The sequence below is a fragment of the Takifugu flavidus genome, chromosome 18 (genome assembly GCF_003711565.1).
Source record: "Takifugu flavidus isolate HTHZ2018 chromosome 18, ASM371156v2, whole genome shotgun sequence".
In the NCBI taxonomy this organism is placed as follows: Eukaryota; Metazoa; Chordata; class Actinopteri; order Tetraodontiformes; family Tetraodontidae; genus Takifugu; species Takifugu flavidus.
The window spans coordinates 1,592,776-1,616,478 of NC_079537.1; the positions used below are offsets into that span (position 1 = coordinate 1,592,776).

General features: G+C 50.9%; 2 protein-coding genes across 6 annotated transcripts; both read right to left on the reverse strand.

The window, feature by feature from the left end:
- Positions 1–135: 135 nt before the first annotated feature.
- On the reverse strand, positions 136–4,373 carry LOC130514637 (germ cell-specific gene 1-like protein). 2 transcript variants are annotated; one of them, XM_057014311.1, is made up of 6 exons: positions 3,482–4,373; positions 3,094–3,393; positions 1,659–1,706; positions 1,416–1,580; positions 1,025–1,136; positions 136–874 (listed from the first exon to the last, which is right to left on the reverse strand). In XM_057014311.1, the coding sequence occupies exons 2-6, from the start codon at positions 3,386–3,388 to the stop codon at positions 442–444; spliced, it is 1,053 nt and encodes a 350-aa protein (XP_056870291.1). In that variant the 5' UTR covers positions 3,389–3,393; positions 3,482–4,373; the 3' UTR covers positions 136–441. The 2 variants fall into 2 exon arrangements, with proteins under 2 accessions (XP_056870291.1, XP_056870290.1); XM_057014310.1 differs by having other exon boundaries at positions 3,094–3,409.
- Positions 4,374–4,640: 267 nt separating this feature from the next.
- Positions 4,641–18,106, reverse strand: tcf20 (transcription factor 20). 4 transcript variants are annotated; one of them, XM_057014307.1, is made up of 7 exons: positions 17,520–18,106; positions 15,973–16,096; positions 7,623–15,780; positions 7,393–7,486; positions 7,252–7,301; positions 6,808–6,906; positions 4,641–5,930 (listed from the first exon to the last, which is right to left on the reverse strand). In XM_057014307.1, exons 3-6 carry the CDS (start codon positions 14,664–14,666, stop codon positions 6,847–6,849), a joined length of 7,248 nt encoding a protein of 2,415 aa, XP_056870287.1. In that variant the 5' UTR covers positions 14,667–15,780; positions 15,973–16,096; positions 17,520–18,106; the 3' UTR covers positions 4,641–5,930; positions 6,808–6,846. The 4 variants fall into 4 exon arrangements, with proteins under 4 accessions (XP_056870287.1, XP_056870288.1, XP_056870286.1 ...); XM_057014308.1 differs by lacking the exon at positions 15,973–16,096 and having other exon boundaries at positions 17,762–18,106; XM_057014306.1 differs by lacking the exon at positions 15,973–16,096.
- Between the last annotated feature and the right edge of the window lie 5,597 nt (positions 18,107–23,703).

Genomic DNA, 23,703 nt, shown 5'->3' on the forward strand with positions numbered 1-23,703 from the left:
TTACAGCTGCAACCAAAGAGGATAAGATAATACCAATGTTCTGATGGCGTCTCTGTAAGTTGAACAGTGAACGCACCCCTGGCAGACAAGAAACACTCTCCATCCTACACATAAAGGCCGTGAACGCACACAGGCTCCCGCCAGGTTTCTCAACATAGTCTGCTTTTATTTTGATACCAAGAGAAGTTGTCTGAATTCAGCAGTTTAGGTTTATTCCACAGTGTCAGGAAGTGAAACAGAAATACTGGTATGTGGGGACAAACAGCAATCAGATGAACCAATCACAGGCGATGTTGTCAGCATCACTGCAACGCGCCGTGTTTGAGGGGGTGCGCACACCCGCGACCTACGACCGCACGTCCACGCGCTGCATCTGTGGTTCGGATTGGCAAGAATAAATCCCTCTTGGTGCTGATGGAAGAGATGTCGGAGAAAAGCAGCTCAGAGTGGGCTGTAGTCCTCTTCTGGATGATAGCGTAGCTCCTGCTCTCCAGGTAGTGTCGCTCGGAGAGATGCGGGGGGTGACTGAGGCGAAGAGGTGGGGGCCACCCCTTGAAAGTGGGCTGCAGCTGCTGGGTGGCAGGGAGGAGGAAAGAAGGAGTGCGAGAGTGACTGGGAGTGTGTCGGCCTCTCAGTGGAGGTCGGCGGTTGGAAGTAGGGAGACAGGTGGGAGATGCGGGGGGGAGAGGGGGGACAGATCGTTGCGTGCGCGGGGGTGTAGTACGGAACTGGTGGCAGCAGCCCTACAAAGTTGAAGCTGCAGGGGTTGAGGTCGGAGTTGCGCCTCGGCCCCACCATCAAGACTCTCTTGGTGTAGTTGTTGAGGGTGGAGACGCCGGCTGACATGCAGACAGTGAAGGCGAGCCAGGCAACGCTGGTGAGACAGAGGGGAGGGGGAACCGAGCACTGTGTCAGCCGGAAGGTGCAGAAACCAGATATGTGGCTAATGAATAGACAATATGTCTGTCTAAGGGAGGAGGTGAGGGTGCACAGAATCAGGATGGGGGGGTGACTGCGGACTCACTAGAAGGCCCAGGAGTAGCCATAACTGTGAGGCTTGAAGTCTTCTGGTCCCAGTATGGCAGTGGTCTGAAACACTTGCATGAACATCATGTGACCCACCATCCCGAGCAGACCTGCACCCACAGCAAAACCTTCAGTGCACGGCAGGAAACGCATCACCGCTGTAAAACACACTTGTGCGCGCATTCGAGTGTGTTTACAGTCACCAGTGTGTAAACTGTTGACACACACTCATGGGATCACTGTGTATCATAGCAACACTGAGGAACAATCACTTTCAATTGTCTATATACTGTATATTATGTATAAATAGTGTGTGGTGTACGCCCCCTTTAATATATATATAGCCTAATTAGCAACAATACTGCTAACAATGACATCAAGAGCCGCACCTCCCAGGACCGTGAACACTGCGGCGAAGGCGTTGAGCAGCTGCCCCCAGCGCTGCGTGGAGGGGAACCAGGCCCGGATGCACAGTTGCACCGACAGCAGCGTGCAGCTGATGAGCAGCAGGCCGATGTAGACGAGCTCCAGAGACAGGTAGAGCCACATCATCGCTGCAGAGACAGGACGCGGAACAGGGTGACCTCACCTTCTGTCATTTATCTCAATGAGAGCTTATGAGAGCCACTTACCCTTTTCAGAGCCCGGGGTCAGAGTGTAAAACCCTCGACATTTCTCCTCTACAGGTCGCAAGGAAAGTGAAAAAAAGCAGCATGAGGCTCATTGACAACAACTTTGCGTCGCATGTGAGGTGAAATTTACTCAAGTGTTTAGGCGGCCTGAGATAATCTGATGGGGAGATTAGGGGATTTGTTAGGGATACATCTGGACGGAGGGAGCTGCTGTGGAAAAACAGAATATTTAAGATAAATGAGACCTGGGCGGCTTGTTTTTATCTCACTATTCCATTTGAAGGTAAAATGTGAATGAAAGCTGCTTTTGTTCATTTCGTCTGGGGATTCTTTCAACTTCTTCCAACCGTGAGTGTTGTTTTCTATCCACTGCTATCACCGGCATATGCTTTCAAAATAGAAATGACCTGTTTTTGCAGCCTGTTAAGCTTCTTTGTGGCTCTTTTGACCTTGTGTTTTAGGTGGCAGCTGCAGAACTCTGGGTATCTCTGTGGCGTCTGAGATCGCCACGTGGGGATTTAATAAAACAGATGGAAAAAGAAAATTATAAGAACTTCGGACTCAAATCCACAAAGTTTTGGATTCCTACTGCCTGTGTGTGTATTTCCCCCTGGGCAGGCAGCTGAGCTCTTGTTTATGTGCACATTCTTTACTGGCTTTTGTACAAAAAGATGGAAAATAATAACATATATAATAATAACATAATCTCTTAAAAATACTTCAGTTACCAGTAAGTATGTTTGAAATACCACACCCACACGCACACACACACACCTCAGGGTGTTGACATAATGGAACCTCGTGTGGATGCAGGTAAACATCCTGCATTTAACTATTCCCCTTTACTCCAGGACTCTGCAACGTTCTGAACCGAGCCGTCTATTTGGACCAGCCATGATTATGAGCTCGTCTCCATCCTCACAATCCAAACCAGGGAGGCAAAACAGCTGATGGCCGTCAATCCCAGTGGGCTTTTAATCCATAATTGAGTCATGCTGTTGAAATCTAAAGCTCCGTGAGCAAAACACACACACACAAACACACACACACACCGTAATCCTCTATGACCTGAGCACACGCCCAGACATGCACTTCCTCCCTCTCACACACGTCTAACGCACCTTGCGTCTCTCTGGATTTGTAACGCGTTTCATTATCTCTGGAGCTGGACCCACTTTCATCTCCTGCTGGAACGTCGACCCTGATCTAACCTTGGGAATGCCACTGGCATCCGCGCAGCCGGGATCAGCCCATTAGACCTGACACGGAGTCAGAAAATCCCCCACAACGAGTCTGTCAATCCTGCAACGTCGGGGTCTGCTAACACTGATAAACCGTTTAGAGGCGCTGCTGTTATTAATTATAACTGCAGATAATCCCCATCACATAAAATGCTGAGACTATTTTCTCCTTGAATACGAATCGCCCATCTCACCCCACTCATCTGCGTAGATGTCCTCCTCGCAGCTGATGAAGAGCCCAGTGTGAAAGGTGGGGAAGACGAAACGGTCGTCACCCGTCTCCCAGAAGAACTGGATGTTGGAGGAGTTGGACACTCCGGGCACTGGGATGCAGTTGGAGTGTTTGGTGGGGGTGCAGAGAGGCTTTGGCACCTTCTGCTTACCTACACACCAGTAGGAGGACATGAGGGCCACCCCGCCAAGGAACAGGGAGGCAAGCGTCTGGATGAAGGAGTTGCGAGGGGAACGCATCTGTTGCAGGAGCGCCATGGCGTCTGGACAAAACATGGGCTGAGATTCAAGGGAGAATACTCAGAAAAAACAAACAAGCAAAATATCGGAAATGAGCGATCAAGCCGTTACCATGGAGGGTCTCCGGGAGACGGGGAAAGCGAGCCTTTGATTAGTAGGTCAGCGGCGGCGACGGGCCAACTCCGTTCGAACAAAGCGAGGACGAAGAGCAGGACCACCTTCTTCCTCATTCAACCGCTTATTCCATCCAGCTCAGGTGGGAAACAATTATCCGGTCCTGTTTGTCCTTCAACAGGCAGCGAGTGACTGAAGAGGGCGGTCGTCTCTCCCTCCTCACACACCCTCTTCTTTAATCCATCCTTATAAAGCCAAAACAGACAAATCTGTGGCATCTGCTTCCATTTTGATTCCTAGACTCATTTTGATCTCACCTCTTCCCTGTTTTCCTGTCTAGATGTTCACAGCTGCTAATATCTGCCACACAGGTTAGAGTTTTTCTGGCTTTTTGTTGCCGGATCACCGTTTAATCGACAAAAGATGTTCCGTTAAACACTCATGTGTGACATTTTTTCATGTTTTTGCAGGGGTCGCCTTAGATAAATGGAAAAATAAGGTTTTGTTCCTAAATATCTGAATCTTTTAACACTTTATAGGTTCATTTTCAACCGATTAAAAAAATAGCGCTGGTTTTTTTTTTGGTAGGGAAGTTTCCCAGAGTGGTGAAAAGTCGACGAGTTTGAAAAATATGATCATTTCTGAGGGTTCCCACTCCAGTTTAAACCAGTTTCTGGCTCTTTCATAATCAGTAGTTGTTTAATAAGCAGGAGTTGTTAAAGAAAACTGGGGAGACGACAGAAACGTCCAATGAGGCCGGATACAGGCGCAGATTTATGTGATGGAGAAGTTTCTATTTCAGTCTGGTTGACAAGACTCAAGGTGCTGCTCTGGAGCTCATGTTCATTCAGAAAAATAATGAATATTTAACCCTTATTACATCAATTAGTCTGCCATTGTTCCAACAACAGACTTCCCATCGTCAGGCTTCAAAGTTTTCACTGGTGCCGTCACATTCACCCCAGCTCACGCTCATTTCCTCAAACATAACTCTGATAAAGAAACTCTCCGCGGAATGCTGACAGTGAATCACATTTTTTCCACATGATGTTTGAGTGAAAACTGGGCTACGGGACACGTGCGATCGCTTCCAATGTCGATGTGTTTAGGAATGAAAACCGGGGCCAAGCACTGTGAGAAAGGAGGGGGAAGCATATTTGAAGCATTTGAAGTGTATTCATAATTCATATACATATTGACAGGTTTCTAATACAGCATGTTTTCAATATTGTAACCGTTTTTTTTCCTCTGCTGGACCTTTTTTTTTCCTTCTTTTTTTTTTACAAGAATAACAATAAAAATGATAAAGACAACACCATGGGAAATTTTATGGCAATGCTTTTGAATGGATTTCGCACCTCCCGATGGAGCCGCTGTGGTGTCGCCGTGCTCGGCGGGGCCCGTCCAGCCTCCGCGTGACGCGTCTCCAAGGTTACAAAAAAACACAAAACGTTCCGTCGCTCCGTGAGGATCGGACGCTTCTTCAGCACCCAGTACACAGTCCCACGGCAACAAGAGGACACTCGTCCTGTCTGTGGGAACACGTGCGCGCCCCCCGTCCTCCTCTGTGCACGTAACGAACATTTGTACTTGAAAAATAAGATCGTCAGTCTGAGTTTTTCATGAATACTATCTGTACAGTAAAAACCCCGGCGATGAAAAATAAGAACACTTTTCAAAAGGACCAAAAATGGAATCGTATCGACTGTTCTCTCCGCTCCTCGCACGCACTCGCTTCTCATTTGCGCACGTGACATAAAAGGCAACAGATGTCCGTTCTCCCAAGGCAATAATGTCTTTGTGGCAAATTTGACCCTGACATTCCAGACAAGACTCCGGCTTCTCCCTCTCCAGGAATAAAAAAAAAAAAAAGTATGAATATAACGGGATACATCCATGTCATTTTTTAAATGAGTGAATAAATGATGAGTGTACAAAATAATAATGAGGGCTACAATAATTGACCATCCTAATATAAGATATGATACTGGCGAGAGGATACAAAATTCTCTCAAAAGGTTTCATTTTCGGGGTTTGACACCCAAACTTGACTTTTTATAGCGAAAAATAATACAAAGCAAAAAATAATGGGTGATAAACAAGACTTCTGAAGGGGTTCGAGAAATCAATGTGAGCCGAGAGGAAGCGTTTTTCTGACGCTCTTTACAGAAAAGATTAGTCCCTGCTTAAAAATTCTGCTTTTTCCTTCTCCTCTGCATCTCCGCGGTTCTGCTTTCACGTAGAGCAATAATTCTCTTGGAGAGAGAAAAAAAGAAAAAGGATTCAATTTTCTTTTGTCCAAAGTGTAAATAATGCTGCTTCCTGGGGAGAAATTGTACATTCCCTTTAATTGTAGTCCATTGTAGTCCTGTCACTTCACATTGGGGGGAGGCGGGGGGACTGCTTCACAAACAGCATTCTTCACCGTTCAATTATCCAAATTGACCTGAGAAGAAATGCAAAAGAAAGTGAGAACTGTCACCAAACTGTCACCAAATACAGGTTATGCTTTTACGTTTAAGCTATGCATATGTACAGCGATATAAGGTCTGGCCTCGCAGCACAGGCAGCAGCATTGTTCTCTCTGGACAAACCTGGAGAGGGAGAATATTTCTCCCAGAAAGAAAAAATTCACGAATGAAGCATTTTGCTGTAAACAAAGAGGCCACAGAAATAAGGAATATCTCTCCTTCCCAGGAGAGTGTGGGAAACTTTACTTTTGTGGTCACAAAAGCACAATGTGACATTCAGTGTATGCCACTGTTAGCATGTCTGCTAGTATCGCTAACTATTTCATACCCTGAAACTAGAATTACGTGAGGCTCAGGATGATATATCTTCGCTCCCTGGCGTGGTCGGAACTTTGTTAAAGTGGTGCTTAGGTTCCTGGTACTAAATCTGAGTGGGTGTCTGGCAAAGCACCGCTAACAATCTGCCGGTGGAAACCAGAACCATATGTCTGAAATGAACTCAAAAGCAGTGCTGGAGTCCAAATAGGAAGCCACCTGGAGTTCCTTAATGGAACAAATGATGTCACTTTGTTGCTTTGAAATGTAAATCTAGTCTTCATTTAATTAAAAAAATGTAGAGGCCGCTATATTAAATCCAATGTCTCCGGAAGTAACGCAACAGTTGGCTGAAGAGGAAATATATGTACTTTTAGACAAACTGTGTCTATGAGGAATACAGAGCTATTCATTTAGACCTAGTAGAGGATGGAAAGAGGGGCTAGGAATGACAGCCAGGGGTGAAATCTAAGGGGATCGAGGTGATTTTCCTATAGTAACTGGGAATAAAGGAAAATAAAGCAAGACACAACTTACAGCTCCCAGACTCCTCTGCTGCTGCTCGCTCTGTTCCCCTCAGCCTCTCTCTGACTGCTCCATGTAAACCAATTTAGATGGCCGAATACTCTGGGTAACCTGAGAGACACAGATGGAAGGCGTTAAGAAAGAAAAGAGAAAATATGCTTTCAGTCTCTCAGCAGAAGGGAGACAAAACTTTTGCAAACTCCAGTAAAATCGATTTAACGTTCAATTATCACGTTTTCAAGTTAGGAGACAGTGTAGGATGCTAGGCCAGCTGTAAAGAGTCCTCCTCCCCTGACTCAGTCATGCTCAGACACACATTTCAGGCTGTCTGTCGCATTCCTGCGGCAGGCTGCGTGCAATCATCCCAGGTGCTGATGCCACCTGCGATGAGGCCGGGCAGCACCCGTCGATGGTGCGAGATAAAACGTGATAAAATAAGGTTGGTTTTGTTTTTACCTTGTGCTTTGGACAGCGCAGTGAGAAATTATCTTCATTAAGCGAGCAGTCTGGAAGAAAGGCAGCGAAGGGAAGTCAAATGTTGCCACAGCGGCGCGTCAGGTAGCTGATTATTACTACGCACTTTTGGGTCATAGTTACCTGCTTCGATGGCACAAAGGTAGTGGTAGCGAAGGGTGCAGCCTTTGCTGTAGCAGCCCAGAGTGGAGCCCACCATCTCACAGTACGAACAGCACTGAGGACACAAACCACAGGTTGATGCGTCAAGCTGAGCTCGGAGCAGAAAGATTAGAACCCGTCGAGTCCGCAGTCGAATCCACACGAGGTTCTTCAGCGCCACAGAAATATTACCACGTCCAGAGTCCACTCACCGTTTCTCGGGCTCCGTCCAGCGCCTCCTGCAGGCCGTACAGCCTCCCACTGACCAGATAAACCCCGCTGGTCCACACGATGCAGCCTTCGTGGACCCACAGCTCCTCTGGGTCCATGGGCATCTTGGGCAGCTGGGCAAGCTGTGCCAGGGGCCCCAGGGAGTCCAGGGCAGGTGGGGGAGGCTGGAAGGGCAGGGAGGCCTTGCTGTTGGAGGGAACCATCCTGGGGCAGTCTTCACTGGACTTGTGCCTCCTTTTGAAACGTGGATGCGAGGTCAGCTTCCTGTGCTGGGGCCTCTGCTGAGCCTCGTCGGGCGTCGGCTGCAGCTGCAGCTGCGGCTGTTTACGCGTCCACTGCTGGTCGATGTCGGGCTCCGCCTCTCGCTTCAGTTCAGGGATAGGGTGGATTTGGAGATTCATGTCCCAGGTCAGAGACGTCGGTTTGCTGATGGCGTAGGAGGAGGAGGGGGACAACGAGGAGGCGGCATTACTGAACCTGCCAGCCAAGTGTGTCATTGTTTCCTCTCTGGTAGCCGTGGAGACAGGTCTGACTGCGGCTGTGAGGGATGTTGAATCCGTGCCGATAGCGTAGTCACTCTGGGTAAAATAAGCATCTTGCGTTTGTGCCTCTTGGCTGCTGTTCAAAGTATTTGAAATGATGTCTGTATTTGGTCCTGTTTTGTTTGTGCCTGCGGTTGCTTGACACTGTCTGACTTGGGGCTGGTTCTTGGGAAGCTTGGCAGCGTACTCGGCGGGATAGAAAGGCCCGTAGAGATCCCCGAGGTTCTTGTAATTGGCCCATTTCTGACAAAGGCAGCAGAGCAGCCGGCCCGAGTGGTTCGTCTCCGTAATCACGGGGCCCACAACAACGTGGCCAGATGAGGGAAGCGCTTTTCCCGACTGGAGCGGAGACTCCACCTCGTCGGCCTCTCTTTTCTCAGACTCCCTGTCTCTCCGAGACAACTGGGAAGAAAGCGCTGAGGTCAGGAGGGAATCGATTCCGCTCCCGCTCGCTTTCCCTGCGACCGTGGCCCGTTCTCCTCTCGTCTTGTCCTCCTCAGCGTTTACAATGGTGCACACTGCCCCGATCTCAGGTACTTTGTTCTCCACATGTATGTGAGGAATGAACGGGCCCTTCCTGTTCGGATCCGCGAAGGCTCTGTTTGCCCTGGCTGCTTCTGCGTCGTCTTTGGACGCCGCCGCTTTCTTCCTCCTCCGCCCTTGTTGACCTTTAGCGTCTAACGGCTCGTCCTCATCTTTAATACCTTTGCGCCTCCTTCGTGCCGGTTTGACGTCTATCTCTGGCTGCGTGTCCTCACTCTCAGCGTCCACTTTCACCACTTGGGTCAATATGGGCGGGGCCAGCTGAGGAGGGAGCTTGTTCTCCGTCGGAGGGGGCAGTGTCAGGTCTGGCGTGCTGCTAGCGGTCTGTACTGTCTGCAGGGTCGTGACAGGAGCTGCTGTTGGGGTCAGCGGAATTGGCGGAGCGCTGATATTTGCGCCCTCTGCCTGGGCTTGAGCTTGTCCCTGCATCTGTGGCTGGGGGGGGTTCTGGGCCCGCTTTTGTTTATTCACACTCCCAACCGGCCTCCCCTTCTTCTTGCCAGATGGAAAATAGCCTTTAGGCACGAGGCTCTCTGGAGGCTTCGAATCCTGTGGGGAGAGGCTGGACCTAACAGAGGGCATCTGATGTTGTCTGTTTAATATGTGTCCTTGAGGCTGGCCGTGGTGGGGCGGGGTGGTGCCATAGTACTCGCCGCCGGGATAATCATCGAACCCGATGCCAGATTCTTGAAGTTTCTGCCGGAGGAGATTAGCAGCGGAATGCTCTCCTCTTCTTGTCTCCAGCTGCTGATACGTGTTAGTGAAATGCTCAATGTCGGACAGGGCGGAGGAGGATGGCGGTGGCGATCCCTGGACGGGGCGGGGAAGGGGAGGAGGAGGGGGTAGAGGGCCGAGCAGAGCAAAGTCTTCCTTTTCGCCAGATGCTGACGCCACAGCCGCACCTAATCCAAAGTCAAAGTCTTGTTTCAAGGTTTGGGACGCCTGATGGGGGTCACACGGGTAGGCGGATGGAGGCAGAGGCCCGGTCTCATCACCCACCCTGAAGGGGAGCATGTCGTTTAATAAGGAACTCTCTTCAATGTAACCATCGTCCCCTCCTGCGACCCTGGGGAAGGGGGCCAAGTCTTGCTCCTGCGACTCATTAAAGGATTCCGAGTGAGAGAATCCCGGGTAATGATTTGACTCGTCGTCTGCCTGGCCCGGTGGCCTTTTGATATTGGGGGTGATTTTCTGCACGATCGCCTCCAGTTTCAAACCCCGACCCTTTCTGGGCGGCAACGCTTTTGTGTGAGCGCTCAGCGGAGACAACGGTTGGGAATAATTATTTTCTCTCAGCAAAGGGGACGAAAGTCTGGGACACGGGACATCCGAACTGGAGGAGTCGTCTTCGTTGTGAGGGCCGTGCTCGGACTGAGCTCCGACAGGGTGATGGGAATTGGAGGCGGCCCTCTGCTGCGACCCGTCCTGAAGTAGCCGTTTGGCCGGAATAGGAGATATAAAAGAGCGAACTCTCCTTCGCAGCATCAGCGGGTTTGTGTCCGCAGAGCCGGGTTTAGTCTGACGCTGCACCTGTGGAGGGGTGGAGTTTGCGTCAGCAGAAGTCTTTGCGGAGCTGAGCGGAGCGGGCGGGCACGAGAGTTTAACGTCCTCTGCTGCTCCTCGCGAGAACTTGGCTTCAGCAGCGTTTTGAGTCAATTTTGGAGGAAAGGGGCCAAGCGGCGCTACAGGAGGAGGAGGAGGAGGCGGGGCCGGCGTTCGGTAGTAGGGGTTTCCCTCTATCAACATGGCGCCTTCTCGTCCAACGTGGGTCGATTCCCACATTTTTAAATCGTAGAAAGAGCTCTGATGATGGAGTGAGCTTTTGCCTGCGAGTTGTTCCACGGGCAGGTCAGCCAGCCTCTGCCTCTGCTCCGATTGGCCGCCCTTGTGTTTCCCCGGGGAGGACCCAGGCTGCATCATCAACTCTTTCGGTGGCCTGTTCATCGCTTTGACCCAGTCACTCATGTCAGGGGGGTGATGAATGGTCCCGCGGGCATGTGGATACGTTTGAAGTTTGCACCCAGGTTGAGCCTGGGCGGGTAAATTGTGGTACGCGGGATGGGAGGGGAAATGGGGGCTGCCGCGAGGCATCATGGCGCCCTCCCTCGTGTCTGGATAGCGATACCCGGGGAAACTTCTGCCGCCTCCGGCCGATATTTCGACCCCGTGAAGAAACGACGGCGTCCTTGACGGTGAAGATAGAGAATGAGAGGTGATGGGGTGAGAAGGCACGGGTGTGAAATCTACACCGCCTCTCCTGTAGGGGTCAGCATTCAGCACCACGGACGAGGGAACAGATTTGGAGTGAAACTCGGCGTCAGCCTCGTTGGCCCCGTCACGGTGGTCAGCGTGGACGGTCGCGGCATCAACTGCCGACTCTTTTGGGGCCATTTCCACCTTCACCGCATGTTTCACCGCCGTGGCTTTTTTACTCAGATCACTGGCTGCTGCCGGGGATGAAAATGGCTGTTGAATGACGGAGGCTGCGCTGTGACTTTTCTCCCGCTCTCTATCACTTTCTCTATCTCTCTCTGGTGTGCCGTGTCTGTTCGGAGACACATCACAGATGACTGAGCGACGCTCGGATGGGGCTAATGTGGAGCCTGATGCCTTCTGAGACTCCGGCTGTCCGGCGCCGCCTGTTACCGGCTCCGATTCTTGCAAAAGAAGCTCCTGAACAGCAGAGGACTGGCCTGAAACATTAAATAAAGCCTTTCTTTGGGGCACAGAATATGCGGATACATGCTTTGGGTGAGGCGGGTCACACTCTGAAGATTGCGATAAATGACTCTGGGCCCCACTCGCGTCTGATTTTTCTGCATTTGGTACTATCTTACTATTAGGCAGCTCTGTTTTCATTGACTGAGGATCCGTGTTGAAACTGGGCTCGGTGCCATGCCTCTGGTTGGGATGCGGGGGCTTCCCGGGACCCACCTGGGTAGCCAAAGCTTCACTTACCCCACTTTGCACCCTCATACCGTCAGTCATGTCGTAAGCATTTCTGGCCTGGAACTGCTGCTGCGCGTGGGGGTGGGCAGAGTACGGCTGCTCGGGTCTGCCGTAGCGTCTGTCTAAATTGCAACCTTGAAGGACCTCTTGCAACAGGCTGGGAAAATGATGACTTTGTGAATTCTCCTCCTGCGCCTTGCTTCCTGCCCTGTGGCCTCTCTTCACCAAGTCCTCTGCTACAGAGCTAGCATCTTTGTGATGCGCAGGGCCGTACACAGACGGAGGCTGCTGGTACCCAGCGTATCTGGAATTCGATTCCATGACGTCCGCAGAGCCGCCCCTTCCCCTGTTCTTAACTGGCAAATCCGAGCCGTATGTTGATTCTGGGTGGCCGAATTTATTTGATCCAGACTGAGGAGGATTCTGAGAATTCCGACTGAAGTTGGATTTTTGATGATGAGAAGAATAGAGAGTCAGATCCACGCCCTCCTCTCCATTGTGAGTGCTGGGCTCTCTCAGGTAGGAGTGTGGCTGCTTCTCTTCTATACAGTCTTGGGGATGCTTGCTTTTTTCACCGTGACCCCCCTCAGATCGGGCTGAAACTATCACGCCGACGCCGCTGGCGTTGTGCTCCTCAAACGGGTGCTTTTCCTCTCTCTCGTTACGTTGTAGTCTGGACGCAGCGAGCGGCCTGTTCTTCCTGTCCTGACCGTTTTGTGTATTGGCCTCTCGGTCGCGCTGCGCCAGGTTTCCAAGTTCATCGCTTTCTTTCTTGATGCCTTCACTTTTGATTTCTGTCAACTTCCTGCGGCCGGCTCGGTGCTCGTTGTGCGCCAACCCGGGTTCGGGGTCGCAGTTTGGCTGGGTGGGAGCAATACTGGAGGTGGTGGAGGAGGGGGACGAGGAAACCGGAGGCGTGGAGCGAGAAACCTGGCCAGCCTCCGACGCCTGACATCCGAACGGCGGAGATGACAACGGGGGGACGTGAGCGTCATTTGAATTAGCTTCAGACAGAGCCGTTTCTTTTGATGGTGAATCAAAGGGGATTGTTTTGACATTTGATGACTGTCCGCTCTGAGTCTGAGAGGGCGGGCGATGGCCGGCTGGCTCGGAGCCACTGCTCGCGCCGCTCATCTGCCTCACTCTCCCACGCTCCCCCTCTGGAAAGTGCTCTTCCCGCTCCACCTTGGCCCCTGGCACTCCAGCCGGTGTCACCGCCGCGGCGTCTTCTTCGGCACCGGCGTCCGCGACGCCGGCTCCGCTGCCTTCTTTGACCGTACTGGTACTCGAGGCCGCGCTGGCGTTTCGGCTCCGCGGTTGCGAGGCGAGCAGGCCGTGAGCCGCCTGCTGCATCTGCGCAAACTCTTTCGCCTTCTTCTGCGAGAACACCGTGTCGGTGAGGAGCATGTGCTGGACCGTGTTTGGTAAATTGGCTACTTGTGAGCTCAAGGCATTGAGACTATTCAGGCCTGCATCCTGCATTTTGTCAAGTGGGGACGATGAATAAACAGAGGAGGCGTCCTCTCTGGATCCAATCCCTGTGACTAACCCCATTTTGGTGCGGCCTGTTGGAGGGTGATGAGCCCCTCCGAGTGCACTCATGCTGGGAGCTTTATGACTGCTGCCGCTGCCACAACTGCTGATGCTGCCATTGGAGTTGGGTGTGGGACTTAGCTGAGGCATGCTCTGCAGTAATCTACCTTGTCCGTTGTTGCTACGGGGGTTCGCCGAGTGTGGATGAGGGGGGCCGTGGCCGGTGGGGTTTCCGTGCGGGTCTGTGGCACCCATCAGAGGGGAAGGAGAGGAGCTGCAGCTGGGGGAATGTACGGCGGAGGCGGCCGGAGAGGGGTTGGATATGGGGCTAAAGTTTTGGTTCATTTGGTTCTGCTGGGCGTTGGGGTGCAGGGGAGATTTCGCCACTTCTTGAGATGCTGCAGGTGGCAAAGTGGAGGCTTGATGATGTTTGGCGTACAGAGCGCCTGAAGACGGTCCCTGGTGCTGCATCTTGACAGAGGGGTCATAACCGAGGCCTAAGCTGTGCTGGGAGCTGCGGTGCTGTAGCGCGGCTTGCTTGTGGAGCGAAAGTGTCTGTGGGGAGAATCCGGGGTAGTTTGGAGCGTGGTAACCCTGCTGAACGTGTTCCATCGGCCCCGCATTGTTAGCAGCAACTGAACTGGACATGGGGTTTGAACTGGAGTTGACACTGGGGGAACTGTTGACTTTGGGATCAAACCCGGGGGCGGCAGTCCCGTCCAGATATCTCTGCGGAGGGGGGCTGTACATTCCTGATGAGCCTGCGGAGGTTCCGCCCTGTGGGGAGTAATGTGGGTACTGAGGAGTCATTCTGTGCCCCGACTGCGGGTAGCCCCGGTGCTGCTGCCCGGGATGGAACGCTGGTCCATGTTGGCGGTGATGCATTTGAGAGCCTGGCACTGACTGCATTGCAGGGTTCTGACTCATGTTGTACTGCTGAGAAGGGGAGAACGCTCCGACGCCGCCACCTCCACCTGAACTTGAGCCGGAGGCGTAGTCTAAAGGATACGGCGACATCAGGCCGGACGATGGCGCGGAGCCAGAGCCTGTGTGCCGGTATTGGTGAGGTATATGTCCATCAATATTAGGGTACCCGAACCCTACCCCGTAACCCAGACCCCCCCTTCTGTGTCTGTCCTTGGCTCCCATTGAAAAATAATAATCCATCACGTCCTTCCTGTAAGGGTTGTTGGAGCTGCTGCTGTGAATGGCGCCCTGCGGCGGCTCGGCGGACACTCGGGTTCTGGCGCTGTAGGCGAGCATGTGGCTGGCTTGAGCGGGGCTGTGGTGGCCTCTGTGCAGGCTCTGCTGTTGCATCCCCATGTAATCGTCGGTCATCCTTGGGGAGATCTGAGGCTCTGCTGGCTGAGGGGGATACGCAGGTCCTCCTCCCCCACTCCTCCCGCTGAACCCCGGGGGGAGAGAGGGGGGAGCTGGGCTATTTGGAAAATTCTGCATCGTTTCTCCCGGTTTTTTTGTTTTGTTTTAAGTCTATAAGAAGGAATGCTTCCGATCAAAATCTGAGGGGATTATCACAGTAACCATTAAGGTTGTGGCAGTACAACACAGAAATGTTTTCAAAATCCATCCGGATGGAAGCTGACGAGTGTCCACATATCGCTCTTCTGAGGCCGCGGCAGCAGAAAGTAGGCAGGCAGATTTCACAGATGAGGTTGGTTTTTTTTTTTTCTCCTGATATGAAAAGGCCCGATGGTGAAAAAAGAACCTCTGCAACCAGACAATCCTGCGATTGACTTCTATTTTTTTTTTCCTTCCTCAAAAAAAGCTCGAGAAACGGAATTTTCAAAATGGAAACGAAAAAGAAAGATGCCGTTCCAGCGATGCTAGAGTCCCGCACTCATTTCCACGAAGCAGTTTGGCACTGGGCGGGCGACGCTAGCGCGGACGACTGGCACATCACACTGCGAGAGGCTCTGCCTCAAACGTCTCTTACATGTGTGCTGCTGTGATTAGCACAGCTCAAGCAAGCGGAGCTAGAAGAAAATTAAAGCAGGCTCGCGTCTGATAACATCCTGCGCAAACAAACTCAACAAAAGCGCTGAAAATTTACCCCGTCAAAGGCTTCCTTCAGTCCCCCGGCAGGAAGATGCTTTCTGGAATTGAACTCGCATCTGCGTGAGACGAGGAGAGCGGCGACTCGGGTCAGGAGGTCTGAATTCAGACCTTCACTCGACACTCTCAGAGGCAAACACTCCATTGATAAAGTCAGCAGCTCTTGGGTGTTACACTGTTGGAAAGTCTTGGTTTTCTTGGTCATTCCCTTTCAAACGTAGGTCTTATTTGTTTTTCCACTGCATGCGTGACATCAGAATGTAGATGTCTTTGGTCCCTATTTAGCAACTTTTTGCTGCTGGAATTTGCATTCGCTTTGGTTTCCTCCCGGGTCTTCAGCACGTAGCCGCGCTAGCTTTGTTATTTTCCATCTGGGTTTTACCTGGTTCCATGGCAATAATGTTCCAGAGGAAAGTAATCCATTTATTCCAGTAAGAATCCAGTCACTTCACACTCTTGTTTCCTTCTCACCAATTCCATGCAGCCTGTCTCCGCAAACCTGGAATGACAAAAGATGGATCAAAATGCGCCAGAACGATGACAAACTCAGTAATTAGAGAGAACTGTTGCAACACTGTGGAGATGATGCTCAATGTTCCCCCTCCCACACACACACACACACACACACCAGCCTTTTCATCATTCAAAAAAATATTCCCCATCTACAGATGGAATAAAGGCCTTTGTTTACCTTAGCAGATGTGTTACACTGCTGAGGTTGTTGTCTTTGCAAGACACAAACCCATGTAGACTCTAATATTTCAGATGACATCAGCATTCCCCAGAAGTGGTTTCGTATTTCACAGTCCACCGCACTAATCGCACAAAGAGATCCACCAAACCAACAATGTTATTAGCGTTACTTACATACGGCATCCGCTATTCATTCAGATCTGACATCGCTGCTTAAAAGGCTTTTTGGCTTAACGGGAACGGCGCTCGTTTAATATGCGCCGGGAGCGCAGCCCTCGCTGTGGTCGGAGCGTGTCTAAGCAGCCTCCCCTGACTGATAACAAACCAGAATGGCGGAGAGAAAAGTGGGTTAGCGGCGGCGTGCAATTAAGGCAACAAAGTAACACGGGCAAGGTCACAAACATGTAAACAAACGACCTCGTGGAGTTGAGGCGCCCCCCACCCATCTCCAGCGGGTCCACAATGGCACCGTTACAGTTGACAAAGTTGAAATGTTAATGGCTGACCTTCTGATAGGTCATTGTTTACACGTGTCAAGTGTGACTAAAGCCGCCATTGTTTCCCTCCACCATACTTTCAAAAGGTTAATGACCCCGAACGCACTTCAGGCGACTTTAATTCCGACAGGTCAATGATGAGAACCTTATTTACAGTGGGGATGTCAATTAGTGAGAGGTCATTTACTATGTGCACAGGGAGATCATTTAAAAGGGAGATCCAAAATCAGGATGAGGTTGCTCATCCTCACAAGTCAACAAACAAACAGATGCACGACTAGTGGGTGATCTGCTGTCAATTTGGGAACTTCGAAGCACACTATTGATCTCCTCTGCTCAGTATCTCGATCACTCATTAATCACAGCAGTTCACTGTGCGCGACCGCTCGCAATAACAGAGGAGTGCAGCGTTCAGAAAAATGACTCGATGCAGATTCGGCCGGCAAGTCAATCAATTACGCCGCTGCCTAATTGAAAAAAAGCGTCGGTATTGTCCCAGTGTGGAGCACCAGCTCTCCTCTATTTAATGCTCCGTCGCCCCAGGTGGGTCATCAACCCAAAACACTCGCATTTATAAAAATCGGGAGCGACAATAGCCATTAGCAGGCAATACGCATTAAAATTAGCTCTGTGCAGCTACTCCCTTAGCTCTGTATGTTTAGCGCTAGCTCCCTTGTTGCATTATTACATCAAATATGCCAGCTAATTGCCTCTGCTGGGGGATATCTTAGCCGCGAACCGCTAGTTAGCATCTCCGCAAGCTAACTAAATTGCGTTTGTTATATTATTACCAGCGTTTAAGGAGGTGAGGCAGTAGTAGCGGGCTAACGGCACTGGGCAGCCCAGCAGCGTTTAGCTACAAAGAGGTGATTAGGTACAGATGTTCAGCGGGGCTGGGACTAGATCAGTTAGCTAGCAATATAACGCAAGAGACTTGGCGTGGGTACTGCATCAGCAAACGACCATCACGCAGCCTGGCATTAGCCTGAACCAGCCAGGAAGAGACGGAGCAGTCAGACAGGCGAGCTAACGCGGTCTAAACGCATACCTGGACGCGGAGCAATGCAAGGCCCCTCGAAGACTGAAAGGCTGTTTTGTGACAATCCCGCTGCTGTGGCAGGAAACCCCAGTCTGGAGTCGACAGCTCCGCCGCTTTTCCTTCACCCTTTTTGAGTCCAGACAGCCCCGACCTGCGGCGGCGAAAGTCAGGGAGGGGGGAGCCCGTCACGACACCCAGATCCCGGGCCTTCTCTTCAGATCTCCCCCCCTTTCGTTTCCTTTTGTCCTCACCTCCAAAAATGATGTGAGCGGCGCACAATCGGGGTGCCTGTGGGTCCCGTAACCAGTGAGGGTCCATACACCCCCGCCCCCTCCCCGCTCCTTCCTTCTCTCTCTCTCTCTCTCTCTCTCTCTCTCTCTCTCTCTCTCTCTCTCTCTTTCGCCCTCCTCTCTCTCTTTCACACACCGCTGAGGTGATTCCACCTATCCCCAACTAAAATGAAACACGCTGCCACCTCGGGAGGCTCTGCCAAACGCTCCGAGCTCAGTTTCCGCCGCTAAAATTGCATTTGCATTCCTTCATCAGCGGCCGAACCCATTCGCTTTCCTGTTAGACTACTGTGTGTGTGTGTGTGTGTGTGTGTGTGTGTGTGTGTGTGTGTGTGTGTGTGTGTGTGTGTGTGTGTGTGTGTGTTCTTGCAAGAGAAAGACCGCCTTGAAAATGCATGCACACTCATATTCCTGCACCCCCCTCCCTCCTTCATCTGTCTCCATCGCATCCCTCCACCTCCCCTCCCTCTCTCAAGCTTTTGCCATTTCACTGATTTTTTTCTTCTTCTTCTTCTTCTTCTTCTTCTTCATCCACTTCTCTAACACACAAAAATCTAAGATTACGGTTCCACGTGCATTTTTCCTGCACGCACTGGGCGGCTCATCAGGGCTCCTTTGTTCTTACTTCACCTCAAGTAGTGAAGAGGAATCGGGGCAGCCTAATGAAGGCACCGGGGCACAAAGGCAACGTGGAGAGGAGGCAGAGTTGAATGGAATGGAGGTGGGGGGGGATTGCAGCGCCGCTGATGAGGCTCGTTAGGTTCATTGTGGCCGCCTGATGCTGAACTGCAGACTCATTGTGCAGCATTGTTGTTGTTTTACCCAAGAAGAGCCCCCCCCTCGCATAGGCTCTGGCTAATGCCTGACACCCTGCTCGGGACATGAGGGTGGGACGCAAATCTCATCTGTTTCATATTAAACCCCGTATGCCCCCTCCACACCCGCGTGTGAGTGCCGCACAAGCACCTACGTGCACGCAAACGCTCCACAAAACAAGTGTCAACACGCACCCAAACGGGTCAGGACGCTCCCTGAATTGACCCGACAATCACGACGCAATAAAAACCCTCCCTGGGCTTTTTTTTTTCTCTTAACATTTCAATAGGTCTCATTCCCTTGCAGAAACACGTCTATTTCTACCGCGGTTGCCATAGCAACTGCATCACATCACCTTTAACTGTGGATAATTCTCAGTATCTGCATTTTGCCTTTGAAAGCGTGCGATTTCGCGCGGGTGCGCTTTTGGTTTGCGGGCGCGGGTCTCACTTGTCGCGCACGCACGCACGCACGCCGCGTCGCCTCTGAGGTAAAGGGGTGAGTAGCGGGGCGAGATAAAGGCCGCTGATACCCCGCGCCAGCCAGCCGGGCCCATCCAATCACCGGGAGCACCTGCTGCGGTGCGCGCCGGCTCTTCCCTCCATCACCCACAAGGTCAGATCTGGTGAAGAGGAGGCTCGGAGCGCACGGGGGCGCACGATCCGAGCGCGTATCGCCTTCCACGTCTCCCTCACATACACAAGCAGCCCCTTTTTTCTCCCAGTTGCGTTGCTCAATGTGTCTACATTCATCTTTGCCGAGTTCAAACCTGCCGCGCCGCCATAGTTACAGACCCGGGAGCAGTCGTGACGGAGACCAGGCTCTCAAATCCACTTCACACACGCGCATGAAACAGCCTGGTGCCTCAAATGGACCCGCCGCCGTGCAACAAGGCAGGTCTTTTTTTTTAATAGTCTCCAGTGAGTTTATTAAAATATGATTTCACGTCAGTTGCATGAGAAATGTCTCCGAATGGGCCTTTGCAAATTAGGAAACCTCCCGAATGAGTGATAGAAAAGGAGAAGCAGAAGTCTGCTTGTACCGTCCTCCCTGTTGTCCGGGGGGAGGCGAGTATTCACGGTGCTGCAGCCTGAAGCACAGAGATGAGGCACAGCACAACATACACGCATTAAAACCCCCTTTAACTGTTCCATACGAGCCAAGGATGCAGTATTGTGTGTCTCTATGGAGACTACGTGTGCGCGCTTGCCAGTGTGTGTGTTCTTGTACATGCTTCACATTGAGTAGGCCTTGCAAAATACGCAAAACAAGGACGTTTTGGGGAAGTGTGGGTATTTTGGATGGTCCTCGCGTCTCCAAAGGCTGGCTGAGGGTTTAGGATGGGGTTCAGGTTAGGGGCTTAGCCGGGGGGGGGGGGCAGTTAGGATAAGGGGGTTGTGATGTGATGTGTGTGTGGGTGTGTGGGTGTGTGTGTTGGGGGACAAGAGTCCAGACTTTAAGTGCGTTGGCTACACTGAAACGCAGCCATTTTAATCACACATTGTGCTCTATTCGAGCCTCATCTGCATCCACATGTGCATCCACATGTGTCCGACTCTCCCAGCAGCAGTCGCGTCCACAGCAGCGGCGGGATGCAGTTTCCTTGGCGACCACACGGAGTCAGAGTCAGACCACGGACGCGCAGCGGTGTCGCTCTGCTCGGGCCTACTGCGGCACAAAATAGAGCCGACTTCGTCTCATCTGTGGCTTTGAAGTGCTTCTGTTTCACAGTCTTTCATCTTCCCCTGCGTTATCACAATTACGCTCACGCGGACGTTGAAACTATCGTGGTTGGAAAATGGGCGCCACCTTTGATGATCCTCGCTGTGAGGGTTCGCCAAATTACGATCAAAAGTTTGATTCCTGTCAGGTAGTGAGATGCTCTACGCGTCTGACCCTGAGCACGAGGACTGGTGTCATGTGGAGCGTCAAAACTTTAATTGTTAATTGACGCGCTGATAAAGGGACCGTGAGACGGTCACTTCCACGCCGCCAACTCCCCCGATGGCCAGCAGGGGGCGCCCCTTCCTAACGTTCCCTCACTGACGCGCTCACGCTGAGTCGGTCTGCCACGATCGGCTCGTCTCCTAGCAACCTGAGCAACCTGCCTCCAATCACTACGGATACCGAAAGGAAGGGTAGGTGGGTGGGTGTGAAGAGGCAAATTGGGGGGGGGGGGGGTTGAGTGGGGGACTTTAGTATCCTCTTGCTGGAATCAGAGGGGAGGGAGGTGTTACTGGTTGATTATGTGAAGAGGTGATGGAGAACAAGTGAATCAGCAAAGGTTGACAGGAGGATCTGCTGCCATGATTTATGTTAGCCACATGTCCACACCTGAAGGGCCTCTTCTTCTGTTCTCCTGTAAATGTGACCGAGTTTTCATCATCATCATCATCATCATCATCATCAGCATCATCATCATCATCATCAAAATCATCACTGTCATTATCACCATTATCATCTTCACTTCCCCTTCACACTGATCTATGATTCGATGTCACACACACTGGACTCTGGTCCATGTGTGTGTGTGTGTGTGTGTGTGTGTGCACACACACTCAGCACATTCTTCCACTGCATCACACACGCTGGACTCCTGGAGATGACACATATGGAGCGCACACGGAATTCTGGCGTGCATACAGAGCTCAAAGAAAAACACACCCACACACATGCTTGTCACTCACCGGTGCGACGCAACAAGCCTTCACACACACACATACACACACGCACACACACACACACACATACACACACACACACACACACACACACAGTGATGCGACACTGACCTTAGACACTGCACCCCCCCCGGGCCTGCCATGTGACATGTGAAAGGGTTTATTCAGGAAGAGGGAGATGAGATCTATCTATCTATCTATCTATCTATCTATCTATATCTATCTATCTATCTATCTATCTATCTATCTATCTATCTATCTATCTATCTATCTATCTATCTATCTATCTATCTATCTATCTATCTATCTATCTATCTATCTATCTATCTATCTATCTATCTATCTATCTATGTGTGTGTTGTATTGTGTTGTGTTGTGATGTGTTGTGATGTATTGTGTTGTGTTGTGTTGTGATGTATTGTGTGTGTTGTGTTGTGTTGTGATGTATTGTGTTGTGTTGTGTTGTGATGTATTGTGTTGTGTTGTGTTGTGAGCTGAATTAATGGCCAGTGTGCTGCTGCGCTACACCAACTTGAACTCTGCGGTGCTGAAGCAGGAGATTAGAGGAGGAAAAGAACATGTGTATTTATGTCTGAGTGTTCATGCGCGCGTGTGTGTATCAGAGAGAGATTGATAGAGAGAGAGAGAGGGAGAGAGAGAGAGAGAGAGAGAGAGAGAGAGAGAGAGAGGGAAAAAAACGCCGATCGCTGTTGCCGGGGCAACCATCTCTCTCCCATCTCTTCTTTAACCCTTTCTCTTCAGCGCCTCCTTGTCACCATCGCTGCCATCTCTCACTTTGCTGATGTCCTATCACTCCATCTGTCCGTCTTTTTTATCTTCACGCTCCCTCGCTCTCCCTCTCTTCTCTGTGCTCAGTCTCACCTTCCACTCGATGATGGGTCCTCATGTCGGTGCACCTGTCGTTCTGTCTGCACACATGTGCTTGTTAGCGCTGAATCACTCTGTGCCGGACAACAGTCACAGTTTGTGCTGAAGTTTCGGACAGGAAGTCATTGTTTCGCTTCGCCACCGCTTTGAATCTCCGTGATGCAACATAACAAACCCAACGACTGCGCGTAAAGATTTGGAAAATCGAAGCTGAAACGCTAATTAAATAATTATTCCAACCAATCACGGATGAACTGATGGTTCAGGTTTAGCTAGAGGAAATCAGTCGGTGTTCTTCAGTCCAATATTGTAACATCACTGAAACCTGTTGGAGTCAAAGGGGAAGCATGAACATATTTGTGTCATTTAAATTCTGCTTCATGAATATTTTACAGTGTAACACACTCACAGATCGGAGCGTTCGGGCAAAGTGAAGTGAAGCGGCAGCCTGTGGCGTAGGCGTGAGCGTGTGTTTTTAACATGCAATAGCTCATCAAATAAAGGAATTTGGTTACATTGAACACCTAAGACGGTTTCATTTGATGTTCTTACCTCTGTCAGATGCCATTCAAAAGCTCGATTATATGACTTTCATCTCGGCCCCCCGTACATTCCATCGCTGCCTCAGGACCAACACCGCGCTTTCACAAATAATGTATCCAGTTGCTAGGTAACTGTTAATTGTTAAAGTGTAGGCCCTTCATACAGAGTCGAAAATGACAGAAGAAAAACAGGCTGAACAGAGTGGGCAGACGTTCTGGAAACAAATTCCAGCCTCTGAGGTCACGAGTTTCAAGGATGGAGCGAGTTGTCTCTCTGAAATGGAAGTTTGCTTTATGGACTTATGAAAGCAACTGTTGTCATCTGTCCTTTTTACCACTCCACCTCCTCCCCCTCCTCCGTCCGGCTCTCTCTCTCATTTCTCCATTATCCAGCAAACTCTCATCCATAACTCACAGGCCCGGCGGCCGTTTATTACTGCGGCGCCCCCACCGCCTCTCCCGCCGCTGTAATAAGTCAACATGATGCTCAACAGAAGGGGGCATTGGTGAGTGAAAGAGAGATATAGGGAGTAGGAGAGATGGAGAAAGAGGAGTCAAGAAGGCAAAACTGGTCAAACAGATGAGGAAAAAGGTGCAGCATGGTGTTATGCAACAGCATCATTTAGCATGTAGCAACTCTAAAGAGCAACTCTAAAGCCCCCCTATATCCACCCCTTGACAACCTCCAGATCTCCCTACACTGGCACCTTCATCTCACTAATCTCTCATCCCTTACCCATCGCACCTTGCCCCCACCATCAATAATTGAATAAGTCTTGCTTTGCTGGTGTGGCTGAAAAATTAATGTGAGCCAGGACTGATGGGGGGCTTGGGTGCTCCTCTAGTGATGATGGATGAGGAGATAGGAGAGTTGGAGCCGCAGAACTGGAGGACATGCGGGTTTGTGTGCAGGTATGGACTCAGTTTTAGCTTAACTTGCAGGTATGTTAGTTAAAACTCTGTTTAGCTGATAGAC